At 46.1% G+C, this 18,469-nt stretch overlaps 1 protein-coding gene across 38 annotated transcripts in view; it reads left to right on the forward strand.

Moving 5' to 3' along the window:
* Positions 1 to 18,469, forward strand: part of CACNA1C (calcium voltage-gated channel subunit alpha1 C) — a 732,665-nt gene that overhangs the window by 482,018 nt on the left and 232,178 nt on the right. For all 38 annotated transcript variants that reach the window (XM_032349974.1, XM_032350007.1, XM_032349985.1 and 35 more), the window contains exons 4-5: positions 3,336 to 3,475; positions 9,893 to 10,032. In XM_032349974.1, coding sequence (XP_032205865.1) covers positions 3,336 to 3,475; positions 9,893 to 10,032 — 280 coding nt within the window. The remainder of the gene's footprint in view (positions 1 to 3,335; positions 3,476 to 9,892; positions 10,033 to 18,469) is intronic.

Genomic DNA, 18,469 nt, shown 5'->3' on the forward strand with positions numbered 1-18,469 from the left:
TTTATGCCTCCTTAACTCTGTCCAACTTTAACACAGAACAGTAGGAATGGGAACCTTAGTCTTTCTTGGTTGACTTCCAAAATTCCTGAGTTCCCAAAATCACAGAAAAAAAAAAGTTACCCCCTTTTCACAGGCTGCATTCTCAAAGAGCTCTGTGGCGTCTCAGATTTCCAGAGGGTGCACAGCTCTGGCCTCAGAACTCAGGCAGGAGGAGAGCTATGAAGGAGTGTGTAGTCACAGGACCAGAGGCGTAAGACATCAGCACATCAAGAGAAAGGTCTTGGACAAACTTTTGCATTTCTCCACTCCATTCATTTTTGCCCTTAGGTGTTTCTGTGGCAACACAACATATGTTTTTAAAGGATCAACCAAGCTGTTTCACTTGCTTACATTTTCATTTGTTTTTCTCTTGGGTTTGGGGCGGGGATTAACTTCAAGAGCACTCATCCCCCTGAATCAGAACAAATTGAATAGAGCCATCAGCACTCGCGCACTCAGCAGCAACAGACACCTGCCTGGTGTCTCAGGATTCTTTGTCCAGACCCCTTCTTACTCAGTTCTATCTCGGATCCCTAAACAACTTAGGATGAGGACTCTGACCTAGTTGTGTCTCTGGGGATAAGCAGGGACCAGTGAGAAACATTCCCCTGCACCCAGGGAGGCAAGATGAGATGAATGGACCTTTGAACCCAGGGTCAGGAAACCTGCTTTCCCATCTTCTGCATATACTTCTCTGACCTTGGTATCTTACCAGCATCCCGGATTTTCAAGTAAGGTCGTTAATTAGATACCCTCTAAGATTCTTTCTGTCTCTCCAACCCAAGTGCTTTAAGCAGGATCCTGTAAGTTCTGCCAAGGAGGTATATTCCCATAAGGTGAAAGCACTTTCAGGGGATGAGATTGCCTACCATGGAAAGGGATTCCAGCCTCATCTCTCATCTCTTCAGTCCGCACACTCTCCTGGGGCAACCCCATTCAGCCCTCCCCTGCAAGCTGACCTCCCCTTGACTCCTTATGTCTGATCACCAGGAGCCCCGCAAATGTCCCATAAATGCTTTAACTCAGCAAGTCCAGAACTGATGTCTCTCTGCGCTGCAGCAAGAGGCATGGCCATCCAGAGTGACCCAAGTTAGGAAACTCAGGCAGGGGAGCAGTGCCCTTCTTTGCTGTTTCTTCCTCCAACCCCTCCATTCAACCAGAAACCACATTACCTTCTTTCTATCTCTCAAACCCACCTAGATCTCACTAGACCCTCTGTCTACCTTGGCTCAAGCCTCCCTGGTTTCTGCATGGGTCACCCCCCAACTCCCTCCAACCCCATCACCATCCTCACGCTCTAGGCCAATGCCAGATGATAGTACACATCTAACTCCAACATTCACTATCGCTCAGGATAGAATCCAAGCCTCTGAGGGAAGCCCTAAAGCCACTGGTCATCTTTTTCCTACCCACCTCTCCGGCCCCATAATAGCCTTCACTCTAGCTGATCAGATGCCTGCATTACCTGAAGCTCTACACACACACACACACACACACACACACACACACACACACACACTTTCCATGTTCTCCCTTTCAACCCCGTCCTGAAGGAGTTTAACCCATCATCAACCTAATCAACCCACTTTAACCCAACATCACCTCATATTAAAAGACCAGAGGCTCCCACATACTGTTACTTGTTCCAAGGTCATGCTCCCCCTCCCCATCCCTGTAATGGGTAGTGAGTAAGAGACCATCCTGCCCCTAAGGTGCAGATTAATGCCGGCCTCTCCATTCCCTTCCCACACCTTCTGCCTGATCAGGGCCTTCATCAGCACATGGGCCCGTGGTTCTTAAACTTCAGGATGCCTCTGGAAAACCTGGAATCATCCAGGCTCCACAGACAGGAGATCTGCCTCTGTAGATCAGGGGAGGGTCCAGAATTCTGCATTTTTAAACTCTGTATCCTCAAACTGCTTCACCCTGAGCTGGGCACAGTGAAGCTAGCACTCCTTCCAAGTCTAGCAAATCAAAAAGATTGGCTAGGCGCACAGGTACATGTGTGGCCTAGCCTCCCCCCACAGAGCTACCCATTAGGCTCCAATGGCCCTGCTCTTAGAGCACCTTCCCAGCAGGAGGGCATCTGACTTCCAAGGTGATGCCCCCTCTCCACATGTGGGTGAGACCTAGAGGTCTTCAATTAGCTCCATCTGACCCAACAGACAATGGGAAGATAGATCTAGGAGTTCTGAGCCTACTGTCTCCTTGGGGTCTGTGACTGGGCCTGTCCTGCTTGGAGGATATGTGGCCGAATGCCATGTGGGCCAGTGTTTTGTGGCTCCAGTGAGAGATGGGCTAAGGTTCCTGCAGAGCCGAGCAGTGGAGCGTGAAGGCATCCAGGCAGCCTTCCCCTGGTGGGGGTCATTAAGGCACCGCACTGGGAACAAGGTTGTGGGAGAAAGCAATTAGTGGTGAGGGAAGCCAGTGAATCAGCACACAGAGTCGGCTTGCTCTAATTGAGCCAATGAGTTTGTCCTGTTAAGTGTGAGCTCCCAGGGACAGGAGCTTCATCCTTAAATGCAAAGCCTTCTTCAAGGTGGTAGAGAGAGGAAAAACACTACCTCCCACCCCTTGAGAAAAGAGATGAGTCTTTTCTCTTCACTGCCCCACCCCAGTGCCTGCCTCCATCCTGGAAATGCTGATTTTCTCAGCTGTCTCTGTCTTTGGACAAAGGTTCTTATTTTCTCAAGAAAGAGAGAGAGACTTCAAGTTTAGGGTCAGGGTATATGAGCAGATTGCCTGTGTTTTAGCTGCTGTTAGAAGATTTTCAAGGTCCCAACTTCTTTGCGGCTGTGTTTCTGGTCTCTCATTTTGGAGAACCCAAGATGGTTTCTTTATCTTCAGGCTGTTACCTCAAGGTGGCAGTAGGTACATTTATCCCATGGTTCTGTCCCCTCCTTTCTGAGCACTATTCTTATCTGTCTTGGCATCATTTCCCTCTAGATCAAGACATTATGAGTTCTCTTCTGAGAAGGTGCAATGAAACATTCACTGATTAAATAAGATATTTCTCCAAAATGTGTAATTTCTCCACCACCCAAATATTTGCATTATAATGGGACATTTGAAGACTGAAGAAACACTTAATGCCTGATGAATTGGAGCTCTAAGTTTGGAGCAGACTGTGGCATTGGTAATCTGGCTTGGGGGTCCCACCCAGTGTCCCCCTAGATCCTACCACAGAGTGGGCAGCACTCTCCTCCACCTGCTTGGGAGATCTGCTGGTTCAGAACTTTCCAGATCCCCGATCTCATTGACTTTATTTTTCTCTCCCTTCTATTTTTGTTTCCTAGGAACGAGTGGAATATCTCTTTCTCATAATTTTTACTGTGGAAGCATTTTTAAAAGTAATAGCCTATGGACTTCTCTTTCACCCCAACGCTTACCTCCGCAATGGTTGGAATTTACTAGATTTTATAATTGTGGTTGTAGGGTAAGTATCACTACCTTTCTCTCTTCCCTCCCCTCACCCCTCACCATCCACCAACATGTGCCTCCATTTCCTTCTGTTATTTGTATCTCTTTTTATTTGGTCATCATGGCAATGGGCACCAGGCAAGATGAGAGGATCCATTAGTCACTTTGAATTCAGACTTTCTCCAAAGGGAAAAGACCTCTTACATAGGAACATCTCCCTCACTCACATGCTCACGTGTGTGCATTCACACACACACACACACACACACACACACACACACAGAGTGGGATCTGAGTGCTTTTATGGAGCTCAGGATCCTCTCTATAACAGAGGAGATTTCTCTGCTTAAGGTCTTTTATCCTATCTCCAACCACATCTGGCCTGACCACTCTTCGAACCAGTTTCCCTGCTGGGTTCCTGAGCAGGGTTCGTCCAGCTGGCCTGGCAAGCAGCCCATGGGCATAAGGGTGGTGGCAAAGCTGGCAAAGAAGGTGCCATGGATGCCCGATCTTCTCTGTACACTGGGGCCTCCTCTGGGACCCCAGGAAACAGGCTGCTCGAGATAGGTATGTGGGAAGAGGATAGAGAACTATGAAGGGCCAAGTCATGGGTGGCCTAAGTAGAACCAAACATACCTTTCCCCAAACATGCTGTTCCACTGTAGCATAAGATAAAGCAATGTCAATATATGCTCTAAGAAAAAAAAAAAAAAAGGAATGTAAATAATAAAATTCAGAAGTGATGATCTCCTTATGTAGGAATTAGTGACTTTACAAAAAGATCCTCTATGAATTATCTATGCACGTGCTATGTGAAATGTAGTTCATTAAGACACAGTTGCTAAAGTTCCAGCCACTCCTCTATTTCGTGAAGGGAGGGCATCTTACAGCAGGTTCTCCTTCAAGAACAAGCTGAGGCTTCTGGGAGCTCATTTGGCATTTCTCTGAGCCCCGAGAATGGTCACGTGGTGGCCGCCTGGCGTTTTTTACTCCTGCAGAGTTCTAACAGACTTCAGCGTCAAGGTCAATGTGTCACTGGGCTCATGTCCCAGGAACCTATTTTTGGCGGGCACCGTTCGTGCCTTCCCAGTGAACACATGGGTCCTTCTGGACTCCTCCAGAGTGCTCACTGCTCGTCATTTCCTGAGAGTGTCTGGTCTTTCCTGCGGGAAATAACAAGAGCAAATCAAGACCATTGAGAAGTTCTTTCCTTGCCTCTCGCCATCTGGATGACTTATTAGGGTTGTTTGGAACTGTCTTAGGGGTTTTTTCGTTGTCTTTTATTTTTGCACAGCCAATGAATGACACACTTTGGCCACCTTAACACCAAGGATATTTGGGTGTTGTGAGAAGCATGAAAGTTACTGGATTATTTGCCAGGTATAGATCAGGCTCCAGAAGCCTGGGAGCAAGGATGCAGCTCAAAGACATCTTGCTACTTCTGTTCTCGCCAGGATAAACAAAGAATAACAGAACAAATGCTTTGAATTAACTCCCTAAACCATGGCAAAGGCATTTAAGGTGTCTTGTTCCACATACCCCTGAAGCCTTTCGAATTCAGTGTCTTTCTCACAGCCTCAGGCTCTGGGGAACCCTTCCCACAAGTCTAGAAAAGAGCCCCAGGAATGAGATTGATGGAAAGATAAGGGTGCCTACAGGGACTAATTTTTTTTGGCAGAGAAGCTCATGTTTATGGAAGGAGTTAGAGTTCACTGCCTACTGTGCTCTGCCCCCTCCGGGGCCTTCTCTACAGCCTAGGAGGTTGAACCCAGAAGCACAGGGCAGAGCTCAAACCTGCACTTGAGGGAAAGAGCTAGATGCCTTGTAGTGTGGACACACACATGGCATCTTCTGCTTGCTTGAACCTTGCTTTATCCCTCGCCCTGCTGCCCCTCACAGTAACCACAGAGGGCAGCCTTCGTGAGGTCAACCTGGATTTCAGTCACAACTTCCTGGGATCTAGGCCATGAGGCTGATGAAGAAAGGCATCCAGATTTGGTCCTCTTCCCAGAGATGCGCCAAGTTGGCTGTTTAAACCCCAGAGGTTACAATGATAGAGGTTGCTTAGGTTGTGGCTCACCATGACCCTCTGGGCTTCTCCCCCATTACTATCACACACGGACATATTTGACACCTAGTTCTCTCCTCCAAGGGCTCTCTGTCTAGCCTCAATCTTGGCCCATTCTTTTAACTTGGAAAATCACACGCTCGCGCGCGCGCACACACACACACACATACACGCATAGAGTGTAGCTCAACCTCCTCTCTACAGCTATGCCTCCCTTTTAAATCATATGAAATGGATATCTTAATGCTTTCCTTATGTCTCCTAGGAAATATCATCTCTCCCGGGCTCCTCCTCAGCAGCCACTTAGGGGAAGGTTTCTTAGGCCCTCCTGCAATCAGAGGGGATCTGCCTTTGCCCTGGGAGAGCTGGGTTTGCCTGCCTACTGCCTGAGTGCCAGGCCTAGAGCTGCTCTCTCCTTTCTGCATTGCCATGCAGGGGGCCCTTGACAAGAGGCATTGGCTAACTCCCACAGACCTGTCACGTTTCCTGCCTAAAGTGGAAGAGTCCCCTTGCTACAGTGGGGAGAGGAGACTACTGAATGAAAGTGTGGAGGACTTTAGAGCCCTCTGTGAGCTACCCCTCCCCAGCCCAACCCAGGGACCTGGGGGTCCTGACTGGATCCCCCTGCCTGAGACAGTCTCCTCCAGCCAGGAGGGCTTTGCTGCCATCTCTCTCCCAGTATATTGGCCGCACCTTTCTGATCCACTGGGCCCTCTAGAGTCTCAGTGTCCTCTTTTTAAAAGCTCTAAGTCCAGGTAAGGAACTGCCGGACACAACTCCTGAAGAATTCCCCTGCCAAGCATCCACATCAGAACCCAGCCCTTAGGGATATGTAAACCACAAAGCAGTGGGTTTGACTTTACAGTCTCTAATCGAGGAGAAACACACCAACTCTATAAGCCAAGAACACCTCCTAGAGCTTTCCTGAATTTTCTACCCTTTCAAAAATTAGAGTCAAACACTTAATAAAATGTCTGCATCAAGTTGAGGCAGGGGAAAGAGAAGAAATCTGTCTAACCTCTGTTCCCTTAAATAAATAATATTTTGTGAACATCTTGTACCCTAATAAGCATATTGCTTTCTTTCAGGAAATACTAGGAACCAAATCTGGTTTGGATTTGGAATGTTGTTTGACAAACTTGCAAACTACTCTTCATTTTCTAAGATTCCAGTGATACAGTCTTCAGAGGAAAGAACATTTCTCTGCAGAGAGAGAAGCCCATTTCCCCCATCCTGGCAATTCTGCCTGGGGTTCAAGGCATCACCAGCTAACACACAACACTAGCAAACTGACAAGCTGAGCTGAAAAAAATCACAAGGCTGAGAAAGGCTTTAGATGTCAGAGTTGTCAAACTTCTTTTATCTACAGAACCCATTTGTTCAAGCAAAGCCTTATTCAGAGAGCCACGAAAGCCACTCTATTCTAGCCACTTATCTCTGGCCTTGCTGCCCAAGAAGTTCCTGAGCAGTTCCAAGGAGCCCAGTTTGGAAATTCTTCATCTAGACCAACCCCCTCCTTGCTGGGCCCTGACTGGATTTGATTTTCTGCCAAGCTAAGCCCCCAGCTGCAGCACCCCCTGTTTCCAGATCCAGTTCCCTGGGCGTGAGTCATTTCAGGAGTTCAAGCCTATTCTTCAAGAACAAAATTGCTCTGGCCCCGAGTACATGTCAGGTGTGAGGCCCGAGTTCTGAAACATGTGCTTCCCCCGTGACCGCCAGCCACAGCCCAGCACACACTCTGCTGACAGTGAATTGGGAGTCATCACTAGTACAAAAGACAGAAATTGTCCCATGTGTCCTTTCCCCTATTTTTCTTGGTTACTGCAAGAGCCCAAGATTCCAGGCTCCCATGCCCACATGGTTCTTTGTGTCCTGTGTCCCCTCTCCCTTGTCATCCCTCTGAAACCTTCCCACTGTGCCTTCTGCTCCCTGCAGGCCGCTGCCCATTCAGGGGTCAGCAGACATTTTCTGTAAGGGACCAGATACTCGTTTTCAGCTCACAAGCTGTGCGGTTTGTCTCAATGATTCAACCCTAGCAAGAAAATGGCAATCAACAGCAGCACTATGGGAATGATGGGTGTTGCTGAACTCCGGCAAAACTCCATTTCCAGAGCAAGTGGTCCAAGTGCTGCCCTAGACCCGCGGCTCCGTGTCTGTCCACTCACTTACCTTCCTGGCTCCCCCAAGGGGCCTGCTCCATCGCAGTCTCTCCCAAATGCCATGTTCCACAGCCAGAGGTCAGGAGAAGGTCCCTACGCTTCTCTTATTTCTGCTTTCAGATTGGTGGCCCTTCCTAGCCACCTCTGGTTCTGATGTGTGTGATCAGACCCTTTCACACCAGCTTCTCCCTATAGGATCTCCTCTATTCCTCTGGGGACTCCTCATTCCTTGAAGACAGGAGCTCTTGGCTCACTCCCAACTCTCTCCAACCTTGCTATTCCTGCTGCCCCCTCCAGTATCTTCTTGGTTCATTGATATCTTCTCCCTGCCAAGGGATCCTGACTCTATCCTGTCTCAGCTGCCCACTCCCGGGGTTATAGCCAATATCCCTGCCATAACTAACAGCTGTGCCCTCCCCCGTAATCTCAAATGAAACACCCTGCTCTGGAAACACCACAAGCCATCTTTCCAGCTTACTCCCTCTAGCACTTTGACTCTGAAAGTCCATTCATCCTGTCCCATTTTTCTCTGTTCCTCTGCCCATTGTGTCCAGTCTTCCTTTTAACCAGCTTAGATGCCCAGCCCCATCACAATCTCTCACTTGCCTGTACAGTCAACTTCCCACTTTCCCTCTTCACTGACCTTACTCATTTGGAAAAACACCAACCCCAATCAAATCCAATTAGATGGAGATCAATCTGGTACCTGAAGTTGTGCTGCTGAAAGGGGTAGAGAAACACGCAAAGCTGAGCTCATGGGTTGCACTTGACACCTGTGACCACCAACTTCAAACATGTCCTTGATGATATCTGGCAACCTTACTCCATTCACTCCTCCACTTTCTTTGGTGAGTCTTTAAAGGCAGAGGCCTTTAAACTTCCAATACCTGCTCCCTTTTCCCATTTTCAGCCAATGACCTTGCTACATGTTTCCCTGAGAAAACACAGGTAATCAAGGAGAATATCAGTACCCCTATGATGCACCTTTCCCCTTGAACCATGAGAAACCATCCCTTCCCCCTTCTAGGGCCAATACCCCTAAGGGTGCAGGAAATCCCCTGCACCCCCTACAGGATAGCAATTCTTCTGTAATTGTTCTCTCACTTTTGCATGGTCCAGTTGTCTATTTCTGTTACATAACTCCCATCACATATAAAAATGCTGCTATATTTCTCATTTAAAAACAAAAACAACTCTCTGAATTCCACACCCTCTTCTGGCAACCATCATTTTTCTTGTAATAACTTTTACAGCAAAATTCCTCAGAAGGCTTGTCTATACCAGCTACGTGGCCACTCAGTACAGAACATGTGGCTAATCTGAATTGAAACATGCCATCCATGTAACATACACAGCAGATTTTGAAGATTTAGCACAAAAGGAGTGACAAACATCTCGGGAAAAATTCTTTGTATTTATTAGAGTTGAAATGATAATATTTGGGTTATGCTGTATTAAATAAAATATATTATCATGGTTAATTTTGCCAGTTCTTACTTTTTTAATGGTGCTGCTAGAAAGTTTAAATTACATATATGGCTTATATTTGTGGCTTGCATCCTATTTCTGTTAGACAGAGCTATCTCTGATAGACATTTTTTTCCTATCCTCTCTTGAACCCATATCTGTTAGGCATTTGGCCCCATCACTTCTCCAAAACAGATATTTTCAAAGTCTCAGGAGTCTGCATGCTGCTGAAGCCAGTGGTTAGTTTCCCATCCTTGTGTCTGCAGCACAAAACCAATTTCTAGGGGATCATCTGTTTGTACCTAGGCAAAATCAAAGGAGAATAATTAGGAGGAAGGAGGTGTGTGGGTACGAGAGAGGATGTGGTTCCCAGCCACATGACAGCAGGAGCTAGGAAACCACAGAGTGGGAGAGAGGGCACTGCAAGAGGACTGAGACACAACAGCAAGCCTTAGCAACTTTACGCTTCTGTCCAGGCTGCCCAGGTTATACAAAGCCAGTTGTGTTCATGCACAGCTTTGCCTATCACCTCTCAGACCTCTGTTGGGCAAAGGTGATGCCCTTTGGCAGGGCAGTACCCACACTGAGGGGACGTCATCTTATGATGGGCACAGTCCGTCCCATGTACACACCTTGGTCTCTGGTTCCCGGGCTGGGGATGTTTGCAAACTTTGCTCTCCCAAGCTGCCTTCAGAGAATTCAGGGTCTGACAGTTCCATTTCCCCTTCCTCTCTTCTAGGCTTTTTAGTGCAATTTTAGAACAAGCAACCAAAGCCGATGGGGCAAACGCTCTAGGAGGGAAAGGAGCTGGATTTGACGTGAAGGCACTGAGGGCATTCCGCGTGCTGCGCCCGTTGCGCCTGGTGTCTGGAGTCCCAAGTAAGTAAAGCCATTCTTCCGGGTCGCAGTGGTATCTTGTCACCCCCCTCTGCTGTCTGAGTTGCCAGGAGCCCTTTGCAAGGAAAACTGATAAAAGGAAGTGTTTTTCCTTAAATGAATTCCTTTGCTATAAATAAATAAATAAACAAATAAATAAAAGATTATACATCCTTTAAAAAAAAGAACTTAACTCTGATGTGAGCCCATGAAAACACACTGTGGTCCCAGCTCCTGTAAACACCTGGAAAACATCCACGGCAGCCAAACAGCCAAATGAAGACAGTCTACTCAGAGAAAGAAATCCTTTGGCCAGCTGAGCCACCCGCCCCCCAGGCCCTGGGCTGGGAATTTATTAAGCACGTTTGTACCAAGGAGCCAGGCGAGCAGAGAAGGCTAATCCCTAGGGCTCGAGCTCAAGGTATTTTAGCCAATGAGATTATCTCTACTTTCTGTATTTTTCCAAAGAACAATCGGAAAAGCATCAGTCGTTGTTCAAAAAGTTCTATTTGCCATTTCTCTCAACCTTCTCCTTTTTTCATGTCAAATGGGACATTTCCGACTTCAGAAACCCTATTTATGGACAGGCTGCCTGCCTTTGTGAGAACTGGTTTTGCCCAAGGGTGGAGGGTTTTCAGCTCTCTGAATCAGGCCAGAGGGCATTGAAGAGATATTGTCTATCCAGATACCAGTCCCGTGGACAGCCCCTCTTCTCCCTCTTCCTCCAGAAGCCTGCTCCACTGTGGATGAGCCCTGGGCACTGAATACTGCAACTTCGGGCACCCCGCATCACCTTCAACAAAGCTCAGTCCCAGTTGCTCTTAGGGGTTAAGTCAGCTTTCAGAGAGCTCCTCATTCCACTCCTCCTTGATCGATTGGCACGATCTGAGCATAACTATGGACTGGTGTGCTGAGATTTTTCCTTCTCAAGTCAGCTCCATCAGATCTGGCCCATAAGTCAAAGTAGAGATGGTCCCTATGACTGGGCTGAAACCAGACGAATTTGGAAATGGGAGCAGGGCACAGGAAAACAAAGAGGTCCTCCGAACACTGAGCCTTTACCATAGAAATGTGAAGGACTTTATATTAAATTATTCAATTCTTTCCATACACGCACAGAATGGTGGGCAGATCTTCCCAAAGTAACCTAACTAACTAGCAGCAGAACAGGACTAGAACCAAGTCTCCCAACTTCCAAGCCAACTTTCTTTCCTACTATGCAATACAACTTCTTGTAAAGGATTAACTAGTATAAACCTCTTGTCTTAGACTTCTACACATATATCCCATCTCTTCAATTACATTATAAGCCCCTGGAAACCCAGAACTTCGCCTTATATTGGCTCTGTTCCTGCACCATGCTTACAATGGTCTCTGCACAAGGTAAGGGAATTTATTAGATAAATGAAGGCAAGAATTAGAATGTTTTCTTTGCAATGGGGCCACCTGGGAAAAATTTGTGGTCTTTCTCAAACTCAAAAGTGAATGTGGAGCTAAGCCTCACACACACATTTGGAACAGATTCTTTCTACTTGGCCTTAAACATTTTAGGACATCTAGAAATAGAAACAGTATACAGTTGACCCTTGAAAAAATGTGGGGATTAGGTGTGCTGACCCCCACCTTGCACAGTTGAAAATTAACATATAATTTTTGATTCCTCCAAAACTTCTCTACTAATAACCTACTGTTGACCAGAAGTCTTACCAATAACATACACAGTCAGTTAACACATATTTTACAAGTGTTATAATATACTATATTCTTAAAGTAAGTTAGGGAAAAGAAAATGTTATTAAGAAAATCATACAGTGGGGCACCTGGATGGCTCATTGAGTGAAGTATCTGCCTCTGGCTCAGGTCATGATCCCAAGGTCTTGGAATGGAACCCCGGAGTCAGGCTCCCTGTTCAGTGGGGAGCCTATTCCTCCCTCTCCATCTGCCCCTCCACACCCTGCTGTGTGCTCTCTCCTGTGCACTCTCTCTCAAATAAATAAATATATAAATAAATAAATGATTTTTAAAAAGAAAATCATATGGTGAGAAAAAATACATTTATAGTACCGTTCTATATTTATCCAAAAAAAAGTCTGTCTGTCTATAAGTGGACCTACACAGTACAACTCATATTGTTCGAGGGTCAACTGAATACAAAGGCCAAGATCCAATTTCCCTTTTGTTAAGCCTAAATTCTTGATTTCTTGATCAGCTTTCTTGATTGAATTGATTGAATTCTAAATTTCTTGACCAATCAGTCATAACTCAATAGACCAAAATCAAGGAATGAGAAGGAAGGTGAGAATAACTTTGAGCATGACTTTAAGGAGCTTAATATGATGACAATGATGCAGCCAATGTCTCAGTGATAGTAGCTATGAACTTCTCCAAACTTCCCATCAAACTACAGGGGACATAATGAATCTTACTCTCATATGTGTGTTCTTATTAGGAGCGCACACTTTCAGAACATTGTTCTGTGTATGAGGACATATCATAAAGAACAAATACAGTCTTTTCACCTAAGGAATCTGACAATCTAATAAGAGTGTATCAGTCAGCTTTTGCTGTAGGAACAAACAAATCCAAATTCTCAGTGACTTAAAATCCGAAACCTTTATTCTTGGTCATGTCACATGATGATGTTGGCCAGCCCCCTCTTTTTCTGGGCTCAGCTGGGCTCTGGGCTTCATGTGGGATCTCATTCCAGACCCCAAGCTGAAGAAACATCCAGCAGGTAGGCCATGTTGTTCTCATGGTAGGGTACAGATGTTCAAAAAAGGGACAAAAGAGCACAAGCATAATTTAGGCTTTTGCTCAGAATGGCTTATATCATGGCTACTCAATTTCCAGGGGCCAAAGCAAGTCGCATTGCTATCTTTGTTCCAAGGATAATGGGACACAAAAGTATACTGTACCTATGAGAAGCAAGGGTGAACAAACAGTGCAGTCTAACACAGAGACTAAGGGGTTTGGTATTGCAGAAATATCTATAGTAATTACTCTAGTACAGAAATTCTTAATTAGAGATGCATATGGTTGAGAGTCACTCGTGCTTCAGTGCATTAAAAAGGAGAATCAGATTAAATACAGTAGCTAGGTTCCACTGTAGAAACTTCGTAAAGAAGGTGTCCCATCGCCACATGCATTTTGTTAATGGTAGAACTGTAGAATGCAGTCAGGAAGAGATATCATACCTTGGAATTCTCTCAAGAAGATGAGGACATGATACATATAGTAACTGAAAGATAAGGACCTACTATTACCTGTCATGCAGTCCAAGAAGGTAGCTTCATCATGGAAGATGATCACACTGAGATGGTTTTGCTGGTGTCGACAGCCTTGCAGGTGGCTTCATGCTTATACATAAGGCTAACAACTGTATCTTGTGTTCCCCAGGTTGCCAACAGAATAGCTCTTTTTGGAGCTTAAAGGAAGGGCTAATCCAGCCTGTCACCCTTTCTCCTGGAAAATTGTCTATGCAACTTTTAAATAATAAAAGTGAACAAGTGCCTCGTGCTAGTTTGGTTGTTATTATTCAGGAAGATGTCAGCAATGTCTCCTACCACTCCAAACCTAGACAAAGTCCATTTCATAGATCTTTTAGTTGTCTTCTTTCATATTTCAGCAGAACTCGAAAGAATTGCCTCTATCTGTTGCCTTCAATTTTTGTCTTCTCATTCTCTCTCAAATCCTCATCAGTCAGGCTTTCTCCCTATTACTGCAGTAAAACATCTCTTCTCAAGACCACCAGTGATTTCCACATTACCAGACCCAGTGGTTAGTTCCCTGGTGCCATTGTATTTGATCTACCTATAGGATTGGATGCAGCTGATCATCCCTTGTCTTTGAACCACCATCACCACTTAGCTACCAGGACACTGTTCTTTCTTCATTGACTTTTCCTTATCAGAATCGCTTGCTGATTTTCCCTCACGTTCTCATCCTCTTAGCATTGCAGAGCTGCAGGTTCAGTTCTCAGACCTCTTCTCTATCTCAGGGATACTTAGTTTCTGAGTATCTGGCATTAAATATCCTGAGCCTTCTGGCACTAAATATCTCTTATATGTCTTCTAATAACTATGAACTCTATGTACAAGCTCAGACCTCTGTTCTAAGCTCCAAACTTGTACACCTCCCTGCTTATTCCAGTCCTTTCATTTGATGTCTGAGCATCTCAAACTTACCACATCCATAACAGAACTTCCAGTCTTCCCAAAGCCTTTCATGTCTTGGTCAATGTCAACCTCGTCCTTCCAGTTACACAGGCCAAAAAAAATCTTGGACTTATTGCTTTCTCTCACCCTTTCTAGGCAGTCCCTCAGGAAATTCTCTCGGGCATACCTTCAAGAAACTCCCTCTTTCTTAGCACCTCCAGCACCAGCCACCTCTCACCTTGATCATCACCAACACCTCTCACCTTGATCGTTATAGTAGCTTCCTAACTGGATTCTTTGTTTCCATGCTTACCTTTTGCCACAGCTTATTCTTAACACAGTAGACAACATGGTCTTTTTGAAATACAAATCCTCCTAAAATACACATCACAGCTGTGCTCAGAGCCCTCCAAGTCTCCCCTCACTCACTGATGAGCAACAGAATCCCAGAGGGCCCTACATGGTCTCACTGCTCTCCTCTCTGAAATCATCTCCCTCCCCCCTTCCCTTCTGTCTGTCCCATCTTGCCAGCCTCTGTGACCTCCTTGCCATGCTTCTAACACCCCAAACCCACTACCAACATGGAGCCTTCATGCTTGCTGCTTCTTGTGTCCACAGTGCCCTTTCCCCAACTCTCTGCTGGGCTGGCCTGCTCACCTGGTCAGTCTCCACAGAAGTATCATATTACCAGAGAGTCCTTCTCTCCCCATCTGTTAAGATACTTGATGCTTAGAGACTTTTCATGGGACATGCTTTCCCTATGGTCTGAGTTTTTGTAAGATTGGCTCTCTCTCAGTTAAAAGCATCATTTCTGGAATCACACAGAATAGAAAACAGCTATTAAACAAGAGTTTGCTTCCTAATTGAGAAGTGAAAAGAGGCATAAAACCCTTTCTTCCTATTGTTTCTTGGTCAGATTAGAACTGTTTCTTGAAAACAAATCAACACCAACCAGCCAACAAGTATCTGTTGATTGGATATGAGATAAAAGGTGCCAGGAGAGACAAGACAAAGTGGTTTTGAGCAAGAGCTCTTGAATCAGACTGCCTGGCTTCTGCACTGACTCACTCTGTGACCTTGAAGAAGTTACTAAGACTTTCTGTGCCTTAGCTTCCTTCTCAGTAAAATGGAAATAACAGTAGAACCTATTTCATATGGTGTTAGAAAAACTAAAGGAGTTAATGCACACAAAGCCCTTATACAGCATCTTTCTTCTAGTAGGTGCTTAGTTAAATTGTAGCTGTTACATCACAGCATACCCCATCACATGATATTACGTGAGGCATGTAAAATTCAAGTACACGACAAAATCACTATCAAGACAAAACAGATATACTTTATTTTTTTAAGATTTTATTTATTGATTTTAGAGAGACAGGGAGAACACAAGCAGGAAGGAGGAGAGGGAAGGGGGAAAGAATCTGAAGTAGACTCTTGAGCGCAAAGCTCAATCCCATGACCCTGAGATCTTGACCTGAGCCAAAACCAAGAGCTGGATACTTAACCGACTGAGCCTCCCAGGCTCAGTATCTGTATCTTCCAAAACAGATACACTTGAAATAGTAAAGAACATTTAAGAGTTAAATAGCTACATGAGACCAAAAACTACTAGAGACATTATATGTGGGAAAATGAAGTAGATCCAAGGGATGGGTTTCCCAGGGACTATGGCAGCCCAGAAAAGCTTTATGAGGAGACAGTATTTGAAACGAGCGTTAAGTTTCTGGTAGAAGATGTAGGGATGGAGATGCAAGGCCATTCGGGGTGAAAACCTCATTCTTTTGGGTCACAGCCCAGACCAGTACATAGGTCTCTGCATGGACTAGTCCACCACCAAAGAGGATGCGGTGAGAACCCGGTGATGCAGGTCAGCACAGAGCAAACCGCAGTGGGTCCCAGGTGCCAGGACAGGAAGGTGGTTTTCTAAATAGACTCAGTTCTTTCCTCTCCACTGCAAGCATTCAAAAGACTGCAGTGCAGAGAGACAGCAAAATGCCTCGGGAATTTCCTCCAAGAGTATCAGAATGGATGGCAGATCTTAGACTCCAGGGAGGTTCTCTTCCAGCAGAGACCGCACACTACGCAACACCTACCACACTGCTTTTAGTGCTATTGAGAGAGTTCATTCTTGACCCAAAACTTCCTGCTGCAAAAGTTAAAAACTCACTGGAGTGCTTAAGTACCCAGGTGAACCACACTCATCCCATAATGCAGTTTTTTCCCCCCAAATGACTTCTCCCCTCTACTGGGGATTAGTAACTGTGAAATTGGCCACACTGAATAGCAAATGCTGCCAGTTAATCAGACCCATTGGGGGCATATTAGAGCTGCTAAAAACAACTTTCTGGAGTCTTTTTACAGTTTGATGCTTCAAAAGAAGTTACGCCATCCTACCTAGAATTTGCTCTTCGGTAAGGTGGGCCACAGTGGATTTGCAGTCACTGTTACTGCTCCCAGGACAGGATTCCCGGGGCGGGGGTGGGGGTGCTTGCACTGCTAGGGAGGACGAGGGCTCAGGTACCAGAGACGGTCCCAGCAGCAGCTTCCTCTCTGTATTTAAGGACACCTCACCATTCCAGATTGGATGAGGAAAAGCCTGTCTAGAGCTGATATTTGCAAATCTGAAATTTACAGATTTTGAAACCTGTGTCCCAGAGAAGACCCATTAGAGAAGAGGCTTGCATGCACATTGTCCTCTCCCCACCCCCTGCTCTTTCCTCTGCCCACGTCACCAACTTTCCAGACCTCCCTTTCTTCTGGTTCATGTGGCAATCCCATAATGTGCCAGCATGCTGCAGGTGAGGCAGGAGAGCTCAAGCCTAAAGTGGACAGAAGACTCAGACTCCGGCCCTGCTGTCCCACTCAGGGACTTTGGGAAGGTCTGTTTGTTCTGGATCTCTGTTCTATCTGTGACTTGTAGGGCCTGACCTACCTAGCCTCTGCATCTCTTTCCCCCTTCCACATGCTCTTCCACTCTGCACCAGTGGCCCTTGCCAGTAGCAGGCCTTTTGTTTCTCCACTCTCTGCTTTCTCTTCCCTTTCATTTTCTTGGACTTGGCCCTCTTCTTCCCCTCACTTTCTAATTTGCTTTCTCTGCCTTTTCATCCCTTTTGTCCCAAGGGGATCTTAAATCCCTAAAGGGATCTAAAACCAAAATGAGGGACCTTAAACCACTTACGCTACTTGATACAAGGACAGGGGCAGGTGCCCAAGTCATCCCTCTCTCCACTTCTCCCTAGAAGGGACCAGAAGCTGCCCATTCCACTGCCCATCCCATGCAGAAGTCCTGTCTGCAGCATCTTCTAGGTCCCTTCTCTGCCACTTCCTTTTACTAAAACAAGAAACCTTGTTCTCTGCATTCCTTCCATGGTGCCATTTTTGAGGAACATCTGAGTGGGAAAGGACTTTAGATATCTGATCCAACCAAGTTTCCATTTTACAGATGAGAACACTGCAACCAGACATCTTAAATGACCTTCTCAAGGTCATACAGCTCCCTGGTGGCAGGCAGACAGGACCCAATTCCTACACCACCTGTAAGAAGACTGATGGACGTCATGATGGGATGTTCCGGTTTTGTACAGTCTTTGGGGTTCCCAGAGCTCCCTCGCACACATTGGTTCACAGACACCCCAAGAGGGAAGCCTGAGGGAATGTCAGTGCTCCCTCCCACTTTCCTGCTCCAGACAGCCTGCCGGCTTTCATTCGCCAACACAGAGCGGACCCTAGGGAGGACAGCTATAAACAGCACGTCCTCTTAACTTTCCAGACAGGTTGGCTGGCCTGCTTTGCTCTGAGGAGTCTGATGTCAGCTCCCTGGTGTTGGCATTCCTTACATACCAGAAACAGAACAGAATTTAGAACAGGGTCCCGCCCCAGTCCCCCAAAACCTGTCATGTTCAAGGCAGATAGGAGTTGAGGCCCACCCTCTCCCATGCACCCCCTCTTCTGATTTGGGAGCTCTTGACCCCTCCCTTCCAGATGCCCCAGAAGAGGAGGTCAGGGGCACAGTTACAACAGCAGCTCTGCGGCCAAACTCTCTGTTCCTGGCTTCACATTGCTTCAGTTTCTCTATCTACATAGTGAGATTAGTGATGAATGTTCCACGGATGAGGATGAGGTTTTACCTCTCAAGCTCCAGGAGCTTCTAGCAACAGAGATCCCTTTAAATCCACCTCTTGAAGAGAAACGTTATGGATTGCAATGAGCCATGGCATCAGGTAGTAAGGAAAAGAAAACGACCCAAATGCAGCAAAACAAGTTATTTTAAACAATGAGCATATTTC

The sequence above is a fragment of the Mustela erminea genome, chromosome 6 (genome assembly GCF_009829155.1).
Source record: "Mustela erminea isolate mMusErm1 chromosome 6, mMusErm1.Pri, whole genome shotgun sequence".
NCBI lineage: Eukaryota > Metazoa > Chordata > Mammalia > Carnivora > Mustelidae > Mustela > Mustela erminea.